At 35.4% G+C, this 21,727-nt stretch overlaps 1 protein-coding gene across 1 annotated transcript in view; it reads left to right on the top strand.

The window, feature by feature from the left end:
- The window catches only part of TMEM135 (transmembrane protein 135), a 249,545-nt gene that overhangs the window by 102,683 nt on the left and 125,135 nt on the right, over positions 1-21,727 (top strand). Inside the window, exon 5 of the mRNA XM_032640541.1 lies at positions 584-649. Within this exon, the coding sequence (XP_032496432.1) occupies positions 584-649 (66 nt within the window). The remainder of the gene's footprint in view (positions 1-583; positions 650-21,727) is intronic.

Below are 21,727 nucleotides of genomic sequence, written 5' to 3'. Positions count from 1 at the left end.
TTCCTGTCTTTTATATATATATATATATATATATATATATATATATTTGGTGCTATTATAAACAAAATTCTTAAGTTCCTTTTAGAATTGTTCATTGTTAGTGTATAGAAAGCATTAAGTCTTTTCAGGTGTTATTTAATAAGTGACATCACTGAATTACTTCATCTTCTGTCAGTATTTCAGTGCCAGTCAAATGATTTGGACTGAAATCAGATGGAAACTAAAAATCAGAATAAATGATAATTTCTGAATTGAATTCAAGTACTGAAGTTTTATTTAATCTTTGTTAACCAAACTAAGTTTTAAACTTATTTAAGTGTGCTAATTTGAAACTATAGGCATTGAGTGATAATAGCAGATCTAAATAACTTTTGAAATATTTCAGTTTGGGCTCTTTATAGCATTAAAATGTTCTGAAAATGATATTTCTGGAGTATAATGTAGAGTTTATTGTGCCTTACTGATGCTTCTCTAGTAGTTCCTAAAAAATGTAATAGTGTTGAATGTTTTGCATTTTGGGGTTGGGATGTACAGTTGAATACAGATTATAGATGATATATTTTTGCTGTTTTTACATTCACAGGCCACAGAAACACTATTTAGAATGGGTGTAGCAAGAGGAACCATCACAACGTTAAGAAATGGAGAAGTAAGATGAGAATTTTGATACAATTATTAATTCTTAATTCATAGTATACTTTTTTAACAAATTGAGAATATCTGATGTACAAAGTATTGAGTAAATCTCATCTACAAATCTATTTCAGTTAAGTCATGTTAGAACCAGATCTTGGGTTGAATATAAATTTCTGAGCCTTTTAATCTTTGGTTACCATTGTTTTCACTCTTAAAAGAAAATGACATTTAATAATAACTTCTGCAAATACATATATATTTATTGAACATAATCCCATACTTCTTTCTTTCTTCCTATTTTATGTTCTACAGATGTGATACTTCTTTCCTAGCATAAAATAATTTGAAATGTTGATATTTATCACAGAAGGAAGGGAGAAGGGAGGGAGAGAAATGGAATTTAATCTGTTCTTTCTTACAGTGGAGGCTCAATTATGATAGAGTCTAAGTTTAGACTTTTCTAAATACTCCTACCAATTCTTAAAAAAAAAAAAAATCTACTACTTGAAATAAATTTTCATTACCAAATTATTACTGGCCTAATTACCACTCTGTTTGCTTTTTCTTTATTCACTGTCTTACTAAGATATCCTTAGGTTGAGGTTGAATATAATGTCACATTGCCATGTTCCCTTTTCTATCCTACTAGCAAATATTTATGGATAAAATACAGTGCTTTTTATTCTGGAATCAAGTTCTGTGTTATTTAATGTAATATATATATAACTCAATACTCTAAACACTTGAAACTGTATTATTGTGTGATTATAAGATTTATCAGTCAATATATCTGCTTGTTAGGTGAAAATGCACAGTCATTGGGAAATTATATGCCTTTAAATGTTTAATTGTACATATATTGGCAAATTTCTTTGGTATTAATTTGTAATATATATTTTGTCTATGAAAAAATACTTAATTCATCTCTTTGTATTCTCAACAAACTACAGTATGTGGTGCCATTTTGAGAGAAGAAAACATTCCCATTAATAAAGTCAGACATATTTATTTGCCTAAAATGTGTCAAAATGAATTTTAGATTTTAGTTATTACTATGAAATTTTTCATGGAGGTGGTCAGTGAACTTTTGAACTTTATCTTCTTTTATAAAAAGTTTGGGGAAGTAAATGTATGCAAGACAGTTTTGCAAGTAATCTTCTGAGCATATCAACACATATTGCATATGTACATATTTTACTTAATGGAGAGGAAATAGTTAAAGCAGCTGGCTTTGGATCCATTTCTCCCCCAATTACTGGGGATTGCAACAGGTAACTAACCTGTTTAACAGGTATTAATGTAGGACAAAGTTTATAAGCACTCTCTTGTACATTTTTTCCTTGTGTTTTAAGATCTCTGAAAATGGAATATGTCTTCTAATCAGTGGCGCTTCATAGTCACCATTTACTATTTTTCACATTTTAACACCTCTAAAATTAAGTCTATGATATTTTATAGTTGATAAAATATGATGATATTTTGTAGATTAAAAAAATACAGAGTGATACATAGTGAAATATTCAGTAAATGGTAGCTAGGATAGACCACAAATTAGTTTTAGTTATTTGACTTTTAGGAAATAGAGAATTAAGACAAAACAAAACAAAGAAATTATTGAATATGTGTAAATGCAAGTGGCATAGATTTTTTGGAGATGGTAGGCTAAATGCTATGGGAATAGATGATGTAATATGGTTTCCACCTTTAGAGGAGCTTACTCTCTGGTGGAGGAAACAGTGGCATCAATAACGTGGGAGAAAAACCTGAAAGAGAGTTAAGGTTGAGTCTGGAAGTAAGTAACTAGAGTCCAGCTTACACTTGGAACGTGCTAAATTTTATTGTCCGGCCAATAATAAAGAATTACTTTAGAAGTAGGAGATAAACGCAAAGGTTAACAATTTAATGGACTACTTAAAACAGAAACTGAAATCACCATATTTGTAATGTTAGAAAACTTGTGATATGCTAAGGGAGGAGAGTGGTAAGGAGTTTACTTGTCCTAGGGTATTTGAAAAATTGTTTTAGCTCATTACTGCGAAAATCTCCATTAAGCAGGGATTAATAAGTAACCCCGTGACAGTGATATTAGGTAGGAGGAATAAAGACTGGTATATCCAGATTACAAAGATAGCAGTCTGAGTAAATTTGTGATCTGGGTGCTTGATGATGCTGAACTTTGCTTGTCTGTTGTCTTCCCTTCTTTGTGTTCCTGCTTTAAGCCTATATTTTGTCTACCTATTGGACACTTCTGCTTGCATATTTTAAGAAATGTTGAGATCAGAAAACATGGTTCCTTTCTCTGAAAGGAAGAATGTAGTTTTTGAAGGAGTTTGAAATTTATTTTATAAGTTATAATGAATCATTGGAGGATTTAAGCAAAGGAATGATACACTGTCTTTTTAAATCTTCATCATAACTCTGCAAGGGAGAAATTATTATGCCCATTTTGTAGATAAACTGAGTCTCAGAGAAGTTAAACATTTTGCCTGTGATCAAAGAGGTGGGAGATGAAAGACTTGGGATATGAACCCCAATCTGACTCCAAAGCCCATTCATTCCACTATACAATATAGTCTCCCTCAATGTAATTCACTTACTTAGACTAGAGTTTTCTAATCATTCAATTGTCTTATAGTTGGACAGTTGAAAAATAGCAACAGCATAGTAGCTAAGACCTCTGAGATTATGTAATCAGCCATGTTTTTTAATGCATTCTGATTATCACTGTTATCTTCTCATATGTGTAGAGGTATATGGCTTAAAATGAATAGAAAAAAATACTGACCCTTCACAATTCTGTTTTGTCACTGAATGCCTAACCATGTTGATGTATTCTTTGTACAGTCCTATATATAGGGTAGCTGGATTTTTAAAATTTGGATTAAATTACATAAGCTAAAAAGCAGGTAATTTTGGGGTGGCAGAATTTTTAAAATTTAAATTAAATTTTTTAACTTTTTATTTTACATTGGAGTATAGTTGATTAACGATGTGTTAGTTTCAGGTGTACAGCAAAGTGATTCAGTTATACATATACATGTATCTGTTCTTTTTCAAATTCTTTTCCCATTTAGGTTGTTAATGTAATATTGGGCAGAGTTAATGTGTTTCCTTATTTGGGAAGGCTAACTTATAAAATTATCACTATCAAAAATAGTTATTGAATGTGCTTTGCTCAAAAATTGTACTTTTAAAATATTTTCAAGAAAGGTACAATCCTGTTTTCAGCCTTCCAGGTACTTATGTATAGGGTGAAACAAGTTGTTTGTTAAAAAGATAAAGTTGCTCTCTTAAATTTATGTATTGGAAAAATTACGTACTGTTATTTTATATAACTTGAAACCTGAGTAATCCAGAAATTAGTGTTTTTTTGTTAGAGTCTTCTTAATTCAGAGTTTTAAAAGAGAACAAAGTTAAGAAGTTCTTTACCATAGGCAGGGGATTTCAAACTCTAGGTCTTAATTAAAGCCTTTACCTTCTGTGTATCAGCTGCCACTGTATATCCATTGAATCACTGAGAGTATGTAATGAAGAAGCTAAATGATTTCTTGTAGCCAGTGAGTTGATTCATCTATTATAGCTTTATTAATTTAAAAAAATTCTGTGAATTTTCTAAAGTACAAGCATATCTATCTTCATTTTTTTCAGAATGTTTAATGTTTCATATCTGTGTCTTTATGTTGGAGAGATTCATGAATAGAAGAAAAAATAATCTTTGCTTGTTTGTTCAGTCACCACAAGTATTTATTGAGCACCTTCTATGTTCCTGATGTTGTTTTAGGTGCCTGCGATCTATCAGTAAACAAAACAGGCCAATATCCTTGTCTTTGGGGAGCTTATATTCTAGTCCACTGATAGCTTATATTCTAATTATGGAAGAAAATAAAAACATATAAAGCAACTAGGAAGTAATTACAATTACAAAGCTTCAAAAGAAGGTATAAACAAGTATATGATTTAAAAGTATAAGCAATTTAGATAATGAAGGACGAAACAATAATTAGAATAGGGTAAGTTAGTTCAGAAGATTTCTTAGAAGGTACATCTTAAACTGGGCCTTGGAGAAATTTATGAGCATCATTGAAGAAGAGGTCAAAGGGCATTGCCAATTAGGAGAAACAATATAAAAAGGGACATAGTTGAGAGCTGGGAGAGATGTCTTGATGTAGAATCAAAAAGGAAGGGGGAGGAGGTTGTGGTGTTGAAAGGGAGTAACATTTGTTGAGTGCCTTTTCCAGGCACCTTATAATTATTTAGCTCTTTTATACATCAAAACAGCTTTCCAGTTTAGATCCTTTTATCACCATTTTTTCCAAAGGAGATAGTATTTTTTTTTTTAAATCACATTTCCCTGAGAATTTGCTATATGAATGCTATGATGCTGTTTAATCTTGTGGTATAATCAAGAATGAATACTGTTTCTTCTTCCCAAGTGGAGAAGGCAGCCTTGTGTGATGTAAAGAGCACTAGGCTGCCTGCCAGTAGACCTGGTTCTCTTCCTGGCATTAATAGCTAGCTATGTGATCTTGGACAATTTACTTACCATCTCACGATTTCAAATTCATACTTTGGAAAATGAGTTGATTAAATGATCTTTAAGGTCCTATTCAGCTTTTTTTTTCTTTTTTTTAAATTTTATTTATTTATTTATTTTATTTAGTTATTTTTGGCTGTGTTGGGTCTTCGTTTCTGTGTGAGGGCTTTCTCCAGTTGCGGCGAGTGGGGGCCACTCCTCATCGTGGTGCGCGGGCCTCTCACTGTCGCGGCCTCTCTTGTTCCGGAGCACAAGCTCCAGACACGCAGGCTCAGTAGTTGTGGCTCACGGGTCTAGTTGCTCCGTGGCATGTGGGATCTTCCCAGACCAGGGTTCGAACCCGTGTCCCCTGCATTGGCAGGCAGATTCTCAACCACTGCGCCACCAGGGAAGCCCTATTCAGCTTTAACATTTTCTGCTTCTAGGCAGCTTTGTATAGCCTTTCTTTTTTGTGGTTCTCAGCCTTGACTGTGCATGAGAATTGCCCATGGAGCTCTGTAAACTATAGGTGCGTGGGCTCCCTCCCCAAAGACTTTGTCCATTAGGTCTAGCCTAGGGCTCCAGTATCTGTATTTATTAAAGCATCTACTGATTTTAATGCTTACCCACTATTGTAAATTACTGTTTTAGAGAAGTAGTTTTCAATCTTATGTCTTCTGTGAACTCAGGGAATGTACAATTTGAGTTAGACAAAACAGATAAAGAAATAACAAAGAAATCTGAGGTGTATTTAAAGATTTTTATATATAAAGTAGAACACGGTAGCATGGTTTGTTGATGTTTTGGAAAGATGGATGTGGGATTAGACACAATATTTACTTTTGTTTTATGTTACTGCATGGTATTAGGTATTCTGTATGTTTTATTAGAATGGAAACCTTTTTTTTGCCTTTCTGGAGCATGCTTTTTAAATAAGTCATAAAGGATATTTCATTTTTGTGATTGCTGCAGTGAGGCCCTCAGTTTAAGATAAGTATAATCATAAATATCTTTGTATATATAAATACTAGGGCTATATTATCCCCAAATCATGAAGTTCATAATACAATGATATAATTTTTAACAACTTTTTTCATGAATTAAGGAATACTTGAAGAGTCTATGAAATTTACATATATAATATTTACTCTTAGTCACAAAGTTAATTCACTATTAAGATATTAAGATATATCTCTAACACTGTTGAAATTATGCTAAAAATTATATTCAGGGCTTCCCTGGTGAGGCAGTGGTTGAGAGTCCGCCTGCCAACGCAGGGGATATGGGTTCGTGCCCCGGTCTGGGAAGATCCCACATGCCACGGAGCGGCTGGGCCCTGAGCCATGGCTGCTGAGCCTGCGCGTCTGGAGCCTGTGCTCCGCAATGGGAGAGGCCACAACAGTGAGAGGCCCGCGTACCGCAAAAAAAAAAAAAAAAAAAAAATTATATTCAGTTTAATACGATACATAAACCAAGTATTTTCTTTTTTTGAATGCAAACTATATAAGGAAACGTAGAAGTAAACTTTTATTTATATTTTTTAAATTGTATCTGTTTTTTTCTCAATTAAATTTTTTACACTATTTATCTATTAATACCACCTGAGGAAATATATGTCTTTAATAAGCAAAGTATTAGTACTTCTTACAGTGAAGTCTCTGAGACCTTGTGCCTAGTACTATGCCAGTAACTAGTGGCTTGTAAAATCTAATCAAATGAGCAAATACTTATTAAGAGCATCTTAAAGGCAGATGTGACACGTGGCACTGTTATCAGATCTAGAGTCCCTTCCCTGCTCTTTCTTCCCTAAATATTAATTGAGTGCCAGGGACTATGCTAAGTGCTGGATTTTAACTATAAATAAGGCTAATATGGTTTAAGCTCTCAGCAGTGGCTGAGTCCATAAACCTGCCACTTAGGACCTTGCCATACAGCATCGGCTTCTTTAATTAGGAATAAAAGCATCCACTTCATACATTACTCTGTGAGAAATAAATTTATAAAGCAGCTAGCATAATAACACAAAATAAGCCTGTTAGGATTTAGCCTGTATTAAATGATAGCTATTTGTTATTTAATTAAATATGATGAAGTATTTTCTATATTGGAGTGAGTATATGGGCATCTCTGGACTGTGGTTATTTATAACAGAGTGTGAACTAACAGTTGGTAATGAAAGACAGATATTTTGGGTCCATAGCTATGCTAATAGCAATGTTACTTTTAAATGATCATATGGGACTCAAGATATTTGGGTCAGCATATATTACCAGTGCCCTCTGCTGTCTAGTGCCAGTAGCTCAGTAATACACAGTATATGTTTAGTTAACAGACTTTAAGTGCACTACTCAATCCAATTCTGTTGATCATGATTTTGTTTCTATACGTAGAATAAATATAGCAAGGGGAAGTGCAATGGTAGAAAAACTGACATATACAAATAGACATAAGAATCCTATTAAAAAAACACAGTAAAGTCATTATGTAGTGAAAACTTAGACAATTCCAAGATAATTCCAAGTCTTAGTTGGGCAAAAGTCCCATTGAGAATGACTAGACACTGACTTCCCAGAAATGCAGACCAAGGCTCAGTTGATCCTGTTAAGGAAAATTGGATTATCTCTTCTGTGATAAGACCTCTGATTTATGTATTGTATTTTATCAGGAAGAAAATATTAAGATACTTTACACATGTCTATTGCCATTGAAATATACTCTTTGTTAACTTGACTAGTTTCCTCTCATATCCCCATATCACTAAGGGAAAAAAAAAAAAAAGAATTCTGACCACTTTAGAGTGTTCACTAATAATGTCTGCGAGTTTATTGTTTTGTTCTTCTGGGAGTGATTTCCTCATTCTAAACATGTTGATAAACCATACCAATACAGTTGGACCTCAGTATCCATGGTTTCTGCATCCGCATATATGTAGGGCTGACTGTACTAGGCCCATTTTATTTAAGGAACTTGAGCATCTGTGGATTTTGGTATCCGTGGTGGTTCTGGAACCAATCCCCCAAGGATATTGACAGATGACTGTAATCTATTAGAATTTAGCCTAGAAAAGTTATTATGATGTTTTTCCTTTCAAGAAGCAAGTAGAATATAGCTTTTAAAAAAACCCAAAAAAACACATATGGGGAAAATGGATAGCATCCTGAGAAGGAGAAACGAAATAATTATGGAAAAGGATCCAGAGAAAGGTTAAGGCCTAGGGAGTATTTATAATAAGCAAGGTGTATACAGAGAAGTCCCAAACCTATCTCTGATGAGGTGGGAAGAAATGAGTTTTGATTGCAGGACAGAAAGTTTGAGATAAGTGGAGCCACTGGTCATGATTTCAAGGTGGCGCAACATTAAGAGACTTCAAAGAGGTTGTAGGTCTGCCATCTTGCTCATTTTATAAAAGTTGTATTTCTTATTAGCCATCAATCTGGATGGTATAGGTAGTGCCAGAGGCAGAAGACTGGTCTAAGTAACATCGTCATATTTTTTTTTTCAGTTTTCCAATTCCATGAAACAAAACAACATGTTATATTTTGGCAGGTGCTTAGAAAATTTAGAATCCATGCCAGTGGCATTGTAAAACATTGAGCTTCAGAATTTATATTTTATTCTTCCTGGAATATTTTGTCTTTGTTACTAAATCTACTTTAAATGGCTCATCATGTTATGTGCTGTGGCATTATTTCATATTCTTGGTGAACAGTTTATTTGGAAAATTCTGGTGCAAAGAAGGCCAAGGGCCAAAGTAAGGTTTTAAAAACATCAGATCACAGTGTTTAAGCTTGGTGGCCTTGTCTATACCAATCCTGTATGTGCCTTTCTATACTGAGATAATTATCTTTCAGAATGCCCTGACTTTCTTCATAATAATAACTCTGCTTTTGATTTAAATACAAAAATAAATGTGCCATAATTTTGTCCTTAAACAAAACAAACAATATCTGGATAATATCTGGAACTATGGAACACTTAGGTTTTATTTTTCAAAAATTGGAAGGGTTCTTAAGATAACATCAGTTTGTTTTGATCCTAATAGGAAGAGCTTTAGGCCAGGAAAGCAATTATTTCCACATGGGTAAGGCCAGTTCCAACTACCTCCCCACTGAACTGAAACTTGCCTACTTTGGTTATATAGCTAAATGTGGTTGAGAGCATTAAAAATGCAGGCCCTCTTTTAAAAATAAAGTCTTTAGACATACAGAAAATGTTTCTTTGTACAAAGCATACCACAGGAATTTTGTGTGTAGTATTGGGGTGAGTTCAGCAGCAAGTAATTTAAACATTTTGAATTTCCAAAGAAATTCAATTTTTTACACATAACGTGTGTCCAAATATAATTTTTACCATTTTGTTTGTACATCGTTTTTTCCTTTCTTTGTTGACTCTTGGCTGTGTTCTCAATAGATGAGTTTGCTATGTAGAGACAAGTATTGTTTGTGGTGGTTCAGTAGGGATGTGGCAGATCAGAAAAGAGAGGATTTGTGTTAAATGATGTGGTTGGTCTTTCTGGTGGTCAGCCCTGATCCTAACACTATGAATCACTTCATTAGCATAACAGACACTCCTGTCACTCAGGAAATTCCAAAGGTGTTTCAAGCTGTGTATCAGGAACTGGGAACAAAGTGCAGATATATTCTTTATTATAGCACAATCTATAGATTTGCTTTTTCTGAAATTTTCATATGTATGGAATTATACAGTATATACTCTTTCATTTCTGACTTGTTTCACTTAGCATGTTTTTGAGTTTCCTCCATATCAGTTTTTTTTCCCTTTTCATGACTGAATAGTATTCTCTTGTATGGATAGTATTTTGTTGATCTGTTAACCAGTTAACGAACATTTGGATAGTTTCCAGTTTGGGGCTATTATGAATAATACTTCTGTGAGCATTTGCATAGAAGTCTTTGTGTTGACATATGTTTTAATGTCTCTTGGGTTGATACCTAAGAGTGGAATTGCTAGGTCATATGAGTAACTTTTAAAGAAAAAGTGGTTGTATCATTTTACATTCCCAGTGGCAATGGACAGGAGGCCAGTTTGTCAGCATCTTTGCCAACATTTGGTATTGTCAGTCTTTTTGATTATAGTCATTCTAGAATTATGTTGCAGTATTTCATTGTGGTTCCCTATTGACTAATGATGTTGGGTATCTTTTCATGTGCTTATTAGTCATTTGTATATCGTTGATGAAATGTCTGTTAAAATCTTTTGCCCAGTTTTATATTGTTTGTTTCTCACTGTTGAGTTGTAGGAGGTGATTTAAAAAAAAAAAAAATCTGGATACAAATCTCTCATTAAATATATGATCTGAAAATACTTCTTCTCAGTCTGTGGCCCGTCTTTCTAAGTAGTGCTCTTTGAAAAGTTCTAAATTTTGATGAAGTTCAGTTCATTCTTTTTTTTTTTTGTATCACATCCAAGAAATCTTTTCTAACCTAACCCAGGGTCACAAAGATTTTCTCCTGTTTTCTTATAAAAGTTTTATAATCTTTGGTTTTACATTTAGATCTGTGATCCGTTTTGAGTTGGCTTTTGCATACAGTGTGAGGCAAAGTTTCATCTATTTATTTTGCATATGGATATCCAGTTGTCCTGGCAGTATTTGTTGAAAGAACTCTTTTTTGCCTGTTGAATTGCTTTGACACCTTTGTCACAAATCAGTTGACTATAAATGTTAGGATTTTATTTCTGGAAATTTTGTGGTTCTGGTTCTGCTAAGATGGAGGAAACACAGCCTATCTCTCCTACTGATTACAACTAAAAACTTTGAAAAGAATACATAAAGCAACTATCTGAGAGTAAATAATCACAGGAGGTTTGGGGAAGGAGGTCAAAACTGGACATGTGACTGATAGCAGTGAGTTTCCTTTTCCCTTCCACCTACCATCCTTTATCTCCTGGCTTGGACTCTAGGGACTTCCCTATTCTTGATCCCCACAATGGGTCCAGGCAGAAAAAGCTCTAAGAGAAAACCCCTTTTCCTCTGTGTATGGTCAGAGAACTGGAAAGGAGGATGCCTGCATAAAGGAGGCTGTGCAGAAAATCACCATTTTCTTTCTGTTTTATATTTTGGTTTTATTTTTCTGGTGGGACAGCAGCGCAGGCCCCAATCATGAGGCTGTCCTCCAGTGGTGGTGGCAGTAGTGGCAGTGCCGCTATGCAGCCATTTATAACTGAAAGGTAATCTTCCTCTTTGACCAGAGAAACTGGAAAAAGGGACTCCTGTAGTCCAACGAGTGTGGAGACAATATTTGTTATTTTTCACTTCCTTTTTTTCCTTGCCACTTTACCCCTGAGGTAGTTGTAATTGCAGGAGACATGTGACGGAATGGGGAACCAAAAAACCCAATGTAGACAGAGGATTGAGAAAAGGGACATGGGAGACAGACTGCGGGGAAAACCATGGAGAGGCAGGAGATAGAGAAAAAGATGACCTAAATCTGTGTATGATGTTTGAAATTCACTCCTGAGCTAAGCATGTGTGGAACTTATTTGAGGAAGCATTAAGGCTTTGAGAACTAAACTATAGCATAGACCACTGCCCTTTGGTGGCACATATGGGGAGAGACTGAATAGCACTGAAAAGACTTGGGAAACTGAAAATGGTATTGAAACCACAGCCCACAGACGGTGGGTTGGGACTTGTGGTTGGAACATAACAGGGTTGATTGCCTACAACAATGACAAAACAGCAATAAAAACAACAACAAATCAGTTCTACAGAGGACCAAGAGTCTTTAACATGATTAAGAGTATCAAAATACAAGTCTCAAGTCTCCAAAAGTATTTGACATACCAAGAACTAGGGAGATCATAACCAATTGTCGGGAAAACAGCGATCAACAGGTACCAATTCTGCAATTACTTCGATGTTGGAATTACAATAAAAAGTTCTCAGAGCAGCTATTATAACCCTGTGTAAACACTGTAAAACACTGTGTAACCCTGTGTAAAAGTGTGTAAGCACTTTTGAAATGAATGGAAAGATTGAAGTTCCTAGACAAGAAAAAGAAACTGTAAAAAGAACCAAATTGAAATTTGGGGACAGAAAATTAAAATAACTCAAATATTAATGTTAAAATAACTAAATATTCATTAGATGATTTCAACAGCAGAGTGAAGATAGAGGAAAGAAAAGTTGAAGAAAGCTCGATAGTAATGGTACAATCTGAACAATAAGGAAAGACTGAAGAAAATGAACAGAGCTTAAGGACCTGAAGGACAATAGCAAAGGTCTAACATTTGTGTCATAAGTGCCCTAGAGGAGAAGACAAAGGGATTGGTGAAGAAAAAATATTTGAAGAAATAATGGCTGCCAACTTCCAAATTTGGTGGACATACATTTACACATTCATAAAGCTCAGTGAACCCCTACGAGTCTAAACATTGTATGATTCCATTTATATGACATTCTGCAAAAGCCCAAACTGTAGGGGATGGGAGAACTGGTTGCCTGAGATTGAAGGTGGAGGAGTTGATTACAGAAGGACAAAACAAAAGAATATTTTTGGTGATGGAACTGTTCTGTATCATGATACTGGGTGGTAGTACACGACTCTGTGCAGTTTTCAGAACCCTTTAAACTAAATTTCACTGTATGTAAAGTAAAAGATTGAAAAAGTAATGCTTAAAACAACAAAAAAAATGTGTATTGGAAGACAGTACCATTATTGTTGAAGATTAAGGAGCATAAATAATTAAGGAGGCTAGTTTGACAAATTATTTTTCTCCTTTGGCTTCTTTCAGGATTTTTTCCTTATCTTTGATTTTCTCTAGTTTGAAAATGATATGCCTAGGTGTAGTTTTTTTGGCATTTATCCTGCCTAATTTTCTCTGAGCTTGCTGAATTTATTATTTGGTGTCTGACAGTAATTTGGGGAAGTTCTCAGTCATTGTTGCAGGTATTTCCTCTGTTCCTTTTTTCTTCTTCTGGTATCCCCATTATGTGTATGTTATGCCTTCTGTGGTTGTCCACAGTCCTTGGATATTCTGTTCTGGTTGTTTCTTTTTTTTTTTTTCTTTTTTTTTTTTTTTTTGCGATACATGGGGCTCTTGCTGTTGTGGTCTCTCCTGTTGCGGAGTGCAGGCTCAGCGGCCATGGCTCACGGGCCTAGCCGCTCCGCGGCATGTGGGATCTTCCTGGACTGGGGCACGAACCCGTGTCCCTGCATTGGCAGGCGGACTCTCAACCACCGCGCCACCAGGGAAGCCCTGGTTGTTTCTTTTGTTTTTTTTTTTTCCAGTCTTCTCTTTGCTTTTCAGTTTTTGGAGTTTTCTACTGATACATCCTCAAGCTCAGAGATTCTTTCCTCAGCCATGTCCTATCTACGAATAAGCCTATCAAAGGCATTCTTCATTTCTGTTACAGTGTGGGTTTGTTTGTTTTTTAAATCTCTAGCATTTCTTGTTGGTTCTTTCTTAGGATTTCCATCTCTCTGCTTACATTGCCCATCTGTTTTTACCTGCTGTCTACTTTGTCCATTAGAGCCCTTAGCATATTAATCATAGTTGTTTTGAATTCCTGGTTTGATAATTCCAACATCTGTGTTTGGTTCTGATGCTTGCTTTGTTTCTTCAAACTGTGCTTTTTGCCTTTTAGTATGTTTTGTAATTTTTTTTTTTTTTTTTTTTTTTGCGGTACGCGGGCCTCTCACTGTTATGGCCTCTCCCCTTGCGGAGCACAGGCTCCAGACGCGCAGGCTTAGCGGCCATGGCTCACGGGCCTAGCCGCTCCACGGCATGTGGGATCTTCCCAGACCCGGGCACGAACCCGTGTCCCCTGCATCAGCAGGCGGACTCTCAACCACTGTGCCACCAGGGAAGCCCTGTAATTTTTTTAAAATTAATTTTTATTGGAGTATAGTTGATTTACAATGTTGTGTTATGTTTTGTAATTTTTTTTTGATAGTTGGACATGGTGTACTGGATAAAAGGGAACTGCTGTAATTAGGACTTTAGTGATGTGATGATGAAGTATTGCAGGAAGGGAAGCAGTTTATAGTCCTATGGTTTGGTCTCAGTCTTCTAGTGAGCCTATGTCTCTGCACTGTGAACTTTGCAGGTGTTTCTCAGTTGTTTTCAACTCACGTAGGTGGGGCAGGTTGGCTAAAGTAGGCTGGAGTTGGGTTATTCCAGACCAATTAGGCTCTCATAATACCGCAGCAGGTTAGGCTCTAGTTAACCAATTTCCCCTGAGGGCAGGTCTTATTAAGAACAGAGTGCTCAGGCTTATTTGAAAATGGTTCCTTTTCCCTTCTCCCTGCTTGGAAGCACAGGAGATTTTTCTCTGATATTTACTGGGAGAACCTACTTAAGCTCCTGGAGGTAAAACTCACAAAAGTGTGAGGGTCCCCTTATGACTGGTGTTTTAAACTCAAATTTGTCCACACTGAGCCTCCTGCAGTTCAGTCAGTTACAGTTCAGGTTTTCCTACTCTGGCAATGGTCGCCATGGTTTCTACTCTGAGTCTCTACTGAGGTAAGCTGTGACTCTCTTGTATTTGTTAGTCTGTTTCTCCAGTCTTGGGGGAAGTGGTTTGCCCTGTCTCCAAGAAGAGTTGTTGGATTTTCGGTTTGTTCAGCTTTTTAATAGTTTGGGGGTGGTAACTTCCAAGCTCCTCACACGTGGAACTGTAAGTCCCCCAGATTCATTTCTACATGATATTGAAGTATTCAATTCCTTTTCAACTAAGTTTCCAATTTTTATTTTAAAGAGAAGATTGGTAACATGGACTGTCTTTGAAATGGGAGTAATAAGCTTTAATATCCTTTATAAAGCCCAAGAAAGAAGTTGAAAAGCATTTGTCAAAAATAAAAATTCAGAAGAGAATTTTGAATATGTAATGATACTTAATAGTATTAAAATAAAGTCTTCTTTTGATGCACACTTTGCAAATTTACATGTTAAAATGAAATATATGTGTATGTTTTGTATTTCCTATTAATAGTAGGTATATACAATGTGCATTTTGTGACCCACAAGGTATTTTTTTTTTAATTCTATATTCAAACTAGGTGGAGGAAAATAAAAGTGCTTTCTTGTATGTGTGTTTAAGTTACGGTTTCTTGTTCAGATTTGTGATACTGGGTAGAGGTTGTACATGTGAAGTTGAAAACCAGGTGGATTATGTGGAGGACTACAGACTCAAGAATTCCCAGTTAGTGAGCTTTTAGCTCCAGATCTTTTAGCTCTGACAGCTGTATTAAAGCATTGTTGATCTTGCATTTCAAAAATATTGATTCTGCTGCCTTAAGAGCTGTGTTTAGCTTTAGTTTGCGTGGGTTTTGTCGAGACTATTTTGGCAGTTATATTTAGTATTTTTTAAAAACCATTGCGTTATATTTTCACCTAAATGTTAAGTAGAAGAAAACCCTTGAAAAGAAAATCAAGTTATATACTAGGTATAGTCTTTTCTGTAGTTTTCTTAAACGTGGTTTATTAGTAAGGCACAAATACAGACTAACAAACGTGGTAAGACCAGTTGTTCTCAAAGAATTACGGCAAAAGCATATGAAGGTGTTTTCCTTTTCTGGTGCTACCTGGGGCGTGCAACGCTATGGGAAAGGAAACACCCAGACTTTGCAGAAAATATGACAACCCCTTCTTATCACCACCATTGCCAAAGAAAAAAAGCTGTTAGCTTACCTCACAGAATGCTAAAAAGCAGATGGTAATAGCTATTTGTACCATGCCAAAAGATAATGCAAGATTCAGTAGCAAGTAAATATTTGTTGCAAACAAACTCTGTGCCCCTTCCCGTTTCTCCACTTTTCATGTTCAGATCCTACTCATTCCTCAAGTGAGACCTATCTCAATTGCTACCTCCTCTGTGAAGCATGCTTTGCTTTCCCCAGCTGGAAGTCATTTTTCCTTTTTCTGCAATATCACAGCACAGTATTTATACTCTCTAAAAGCCTTCAGTATTTCCTGCATGTAGGTTTGTTGTTTAGTTACTTGCCTTATGTTTCTGGCTAGATTTTAAGTTCCTTAAGGACGGTTTTTGTGTCTAATTTTCCTTCGTATTCTGGATGACACTAGGTACATAATTCCAGTTTATGTTCAATGAGTTAATAAAGACAAATTGACAATAAATTAAGAGGAGAAAACTAAAAATGAAAGTCCTCTCTTGTAGGTATGTTTGGTTAGGCTTCAGTTTCTTGTTCACTGCATGGATTTGTGATATTAGGTGGAAGGCTGTTCAATATAGTCTTAATAATCACATCTACCTGTTATGATATAATGATTAAAATGGTAGCACCATAATCAGGGTTCTGTGAATTGTAGCTGATGAGAGATATTGTCTGTGGGCAGGAGTTTGAGTCTCCTTAAATCTTCAACACCTAGGCCCGTGGCACATATAATTTCTATTTGCTTTTGTATTTTTGCTATGTTTGATTATTAAAACAATTGATTTTAACGTTAATGTGATGGGAGTGCCTGAAGGTACTTTGCATCACTTGCTGCTTATTGATTATTTTACTTAATGAAAATTAGATTTGCTTTAGGAAATATTTTTTCTTTAGAAAGTTATGTTTTTAGACTGTGTTCTAGACACAGGGAATGTAATGATAAATGACATAACCCATGCTTTCACGGATCTCACTTTTTAAAGTATAGGTTCATTTGGGTTTCTTTTAATTTTTCTCTTGAACACTTAGTGTTAAATGTTATAAATGTGTTTTCTTGTTAAGTAGTTTACTTTCATACAGAATGTAAGTAAAATTAATATTTGGTTTTACTATGGTATTTGATGGAAATTTTCTCTATCATATGCACATGATCTACTAAGGTTTAATTACTTCTAATCCTAATAGAACTTAGTTGTATAGAGTTTTAGGGAAGGGCAAGGGAAAAATGCTATTGCTTGAAGCTAAAAGCTCTATTGTGTCTGAATTGTAGCTGTCTAGATGACTGATGTTTCTTTTCAGTTGGCATGGTTCAGTCATCATTAAAATTTGTCACCTCTATAGTCCATAGTAAAGTTAAAGGCAAGTAAAATTTAGTTCTTAATGTTTTTAATTTCAGAGCACTTTTTAAAAAAAGGGCATTATAGTTAAATCATCTCATAAAAAGTAAACTTTTCTGTAGGTGGATTTCTTAGGATAATTGAAGTGTATGCAGTGACACTGAAACTTGCAAATCACATTATTTTCTGTATTCTATTTCTGTATTAACACTATTGTTTAAAAATCCCAAAAGAGCTTGATTAATCTTAATCTGTTTTGTTCTAAAAGCAAATTTAGTGAACATTCTCTAAATAGAAAAAAATTTACAATGTATCTTTCAAATATTTTAGAATCTTTTAAACTCAAAAAGTACTTTGTGTCACAGTTATTTCATCTGTTCTTTTGGAAAATTACTTAAGAGAATTCTCTCAATCAACGATACCTCAATAAAACTGGAAGGAAAAAATACACTGGAAGTAGTTCTGTTAAAAAGGATGAAGGTAGGGGCTTCCCTGGTGGTGCAGTGGTTGAGAGTCCACCTGCCGATGCAGGGGACACAGGTTCGTGCCCCGGTCCGGGAAGATCCCACATGCCGCGGAGCGGCTGGGCCCGTGAGCCATGGCCGCTGAGCCTGCGCGTCCGGAGCCTGTGCTCCGCAACGGGAGAGGCCACAACAGTGAGAGGCCCGCGTACTGCAAAAAAAAAAAAAAAAAAAAAAAGGATGAAGATAAAAAATAGCTGAAGGAATGCATTTTGCATGCACTTTTAGGCATCATTAAGAGGGAATGAGGAAGGAAGTGTGGGGAGGAGCCTTCCAGAAGCCTATAGATTATGCCAGGAGGGAAGGTCTCTGCTCCTGCATAAAAGCCCTCAGCCCCAGTTGATCTGAGAACCTTAACAACTCCCTTCCTGCCAGGGTCACAGGCAACCTATAAAAGGTACCATCCCCATGATGCCTCTACGAACTCTGGACTCTCCTTGGATTCTGTCTCCTAGACCCAGTTGAGTTCTGACTGTCTTTCTTTGCAGACCCTTCACTCCAGAACACTGGTATTTCAAACAGTCCCTTGCTTCTCGGCTGCTTTCACCCAAGACTCGGACTCTTTGACTCCCCTGCCCCATGCTCAACTCAGCCTTACCTGCCTGGGAGGGGAGGCCAGTTGCTTTATATCACTCAAATCACAAGTCATTAGTAACTATCAATTTATTATTAAGTATAATAACATTAACTACCTTCATCGACAGAACTCTACATAGCATAGGAGGCGCTTTCCTATCTCTTTTGGTCATCACAAGCACGCTTGGCATGGACAGAACAGGTTTTATTCATATTCCCATTTGATGGAAGAAGAAACTGAGGTTCTGAGGAGTTAAGTGTCTTGCTCAAAATATGGATGTGGGATTAAGATCCAGGTACCTGGCGTACAAAGTCAGTGCTTATTATTACTTTCCTCCCTACTGTGTGCTTAGCACTAGGCTAAGTCACCAGGACAGGGTATAAACTCAAATGCGTGTGCCCTTCACTGAGGTTGATAATGACTGACAGCCATTAATGTTTTCACCCCAGGAGTACTGAGAACACCAGAAGATGCCAATTTCTTAAGCCATTACTGTGAAGCTGGGAAAAAAAGAACAGTTACATGAATATCATATATGTTCTATAAAAACAATTTAATTTCAGATAAACTTTCTATTTGGTATTACCTCCATAATTGGGTTAACTATTTATTTTTTAATTCAACAAAGTTTTTAACCTTCAGTAGTAGTAGAGGATGCCTTTAACGGTTGCTTTTTGAAAACTGCACAGTGGGGAATTAATCTGTAGTTTTGCCTGACAGATGGCTTTTAGGTAAGAATTTCACAGAAGTATCTGATTACTTTAGGTCTTTAAAAACAGCAGTGATACAGAATGATTTTTAGAAAATTACTGTTTAGTTCACTTAGTAAATGAAGGAGTTTCTAATGCTAAGAGTATGTTTCAACATACAGATGGCAAAAAAACACATGAAAAGTCGTTCAACATCACTAATTATCAGAGAAATGCAAATCAAAACTACAGTGAGGTATCACCTTGCACCAATCAGAATGGCCATCATCAAAAAGTCTATAAACAATAAATGCTGGACAGGGTGTGGAGAAAAGGGGACCCTCCCACACTGTTGGTGGGAATGTAAATTTGTACAACCACTATGGAGAACAGTATGGAGGTTCCTTAAAAAACTAAAAATGGAAGTACCACAGCAATCCCACTACTGGGCATATACCCTGAGAAAACCATAATTCAGAAAGACACACGCACCCCAATGTTCACTGCAGCACTATTTACAATTGCCAGGTCATGGAAGCCACCTAAATGTCCATCGATGGGGGAATGGATAAAGAAGATGTGGTACATATATACAATGGAATATTACTCAGCCATAAAAAATGAAATAACGCCATTTGCAGTAACAGAGATGGACCTAGAGATTATCATACTAAGTGAAGTGAGTCAGACAGAGAAAGACAAATAATCATATGATAATCACTCTTATGTGGAGTCTAATTTAAAAATGATACAAATGAACATATTTACAAAACAGAAACAGACTTTACAGACATCAAAAACAAACTTAAGGGAAAGGGGGAAGGTTGCGGGGGGGGGAGGGATAAATCAGGAGCTTGGGATGAACATACGCTCACTACTATATATAAGATAACCAACAAGGACCTACTGTATAGCACAGGGAACTCTACTCAGTGTTCTGTGATAACCTATATGAGAAAAGAATCTGAAAAAGAAAGACTATATGTGTATATATAACTGAATCACTTTGCTATATACCTGAAACTAACACATTATAAATCAACCATACTCCAATAAAATTAAAATTAAAGTATGTTTCAGAAACTATACACATGTTTTTTTTCCTTAAATATTCTTGTGTTATATCAGGAGCTTTACCTATAATGAAATTATTTTTATTCTGTATGTATTGCTTCCTATGTTGAATGCCTGTTGCTTCTGGCCCAATGGCTGGAATGTGGTATATGCTTTTAATAAAAGGTGGTTGTTAAATACTCTCATGAGGGAACATTAATTTATAAGATTTTAAAATACCCAGGAGAAAAGTATTAATACACATTGGTTTACCACTCTTTATGAAAGCTCATTAGGCAGACATCCTCTTTGCTAAATAAAAAGTTTAGAGTGCCATTTATTACATTATGAAAGGATTTTTCTGATAAGAATTTGAATGGTTAGCCTTAGAATGCTCATTTAACTTTATACATATATTTATAAACAAGTATTTCTACTTTGTAAGTAGGAAAACAAAGATTTATAAAATTATGCTTTTGTTTTCTTTGTGAAACATTGTGAAACTCAGTAATTTGAGTCACTCAATTTATGGACCAATATTTTTCACTCAGTGATATGTTACTTTTAGGTTTAAAATTGGTGTAGGAGTGAATAGAAAATTATTTTATAAAACAAGAGAGGGAAAAAAATTAAGGATAAAAACCCAGTGTTTAAAGATGATGTACTGGAAAATGTGGTTATTATTGTATGGTTAGTATTATGGATACTTTGTTTTCCTGGTGTATAATTAAATGAGTCTTAGCCAAAATAATAGTTTGACTAAATGCTTATACGATTAGTTAAGAATATTTTATCCTGTTGGGTTCTCAAACTTTTTCAGACTTTGAGATTTTAAATGTTTAAAAATGTTAATGCTTGGTTTGTGTCTCAAAGGGAGATATATCAAACCAACTAAGAGTTCATTAATAAAACTCTTATAATTTATTTCCCACAGAGATTTGGCTTGAATTTATATGTTAGAGGTTACATAGAAATACTTCATAGAAAGTCTCTGAGGTAAAGACACTACATTAGAGGGGCCAGGTAGGGAAAGCATGTATATACCAATTTGACTGAGTGGAGTACCTGTGGCCAGATTCTGATTGATGTGTTCACGTGAAATGAAAACAGGGAATGGGGAAATAGTTACTGTCTGACATAAAGTATTGTGGTTGGGTTGGAACTGCCAAATCTAAGAGATCCTGTTGAACTCAATGTAACCCTCCCATGGGCTTTGCAGATTTTTCATATCTTGACCTTAACTGCCATGGAGCCTCAAACCACCCTTTCTTTGAGCCCAATCAGAATGTGGTCTGTTGTAATGACTGCAGTAAGATGACCTGAAACATGCTGTGTATATGTGTGTTTCTGTGTGCACTCGTGTGTGCATGTAATTCCATTTGATTTGCTTTATGCTTATAGTACTTTGACTATTGAGAATCTTTTGGTGGTATTTTACAACTTTAGATTTCAAAGATTGGAGCATTTTTCAGCCAAACTGTAAAACTAAAGGAAATGTCTAGTCACCATGCTGTTTCAACAACTTCTTATTGTTTGCGGTAAAATAGACAAAGTCAGATTCCTTTACCATTCATTCATCTAGCACAAAATATTACTTATGCCTGGCTAGAGGCTGTTTATTTGCCAGTCTTTAGAAGTTAAACCTTCTTAGGCTGTGTTATACTTTGAGACTCAGTTAATGTCTATATCTGACTTTGTTTAGAAAGAATGCTTTGTATTTATGTTATAGGATATTTTGCTAAATAAGGTTGTTTATTCAGAATT

The sequence above is a fragment of the Phocoena sinus genome, chromosome 8 (assembly GCF_008692025.1).
Source record: "Phocoena sinus isolate mPhoSin1 chromosome 8, mPhoSin1.pri, whole genome shotgun sequence".
Classification (NCBI taxonomy): domain Eukaryota; kingdom Metazoa; phylum Chordata; class Mammalia; order Artiodactyla; family Phocoenidae; genus Phocoena; species Phocoena sinus.
The sequence above is the reverse complement of the archived record's forward strand: the minus strand, read 5'-3'. Positions and strand labels throughout refer to the sequence as shown.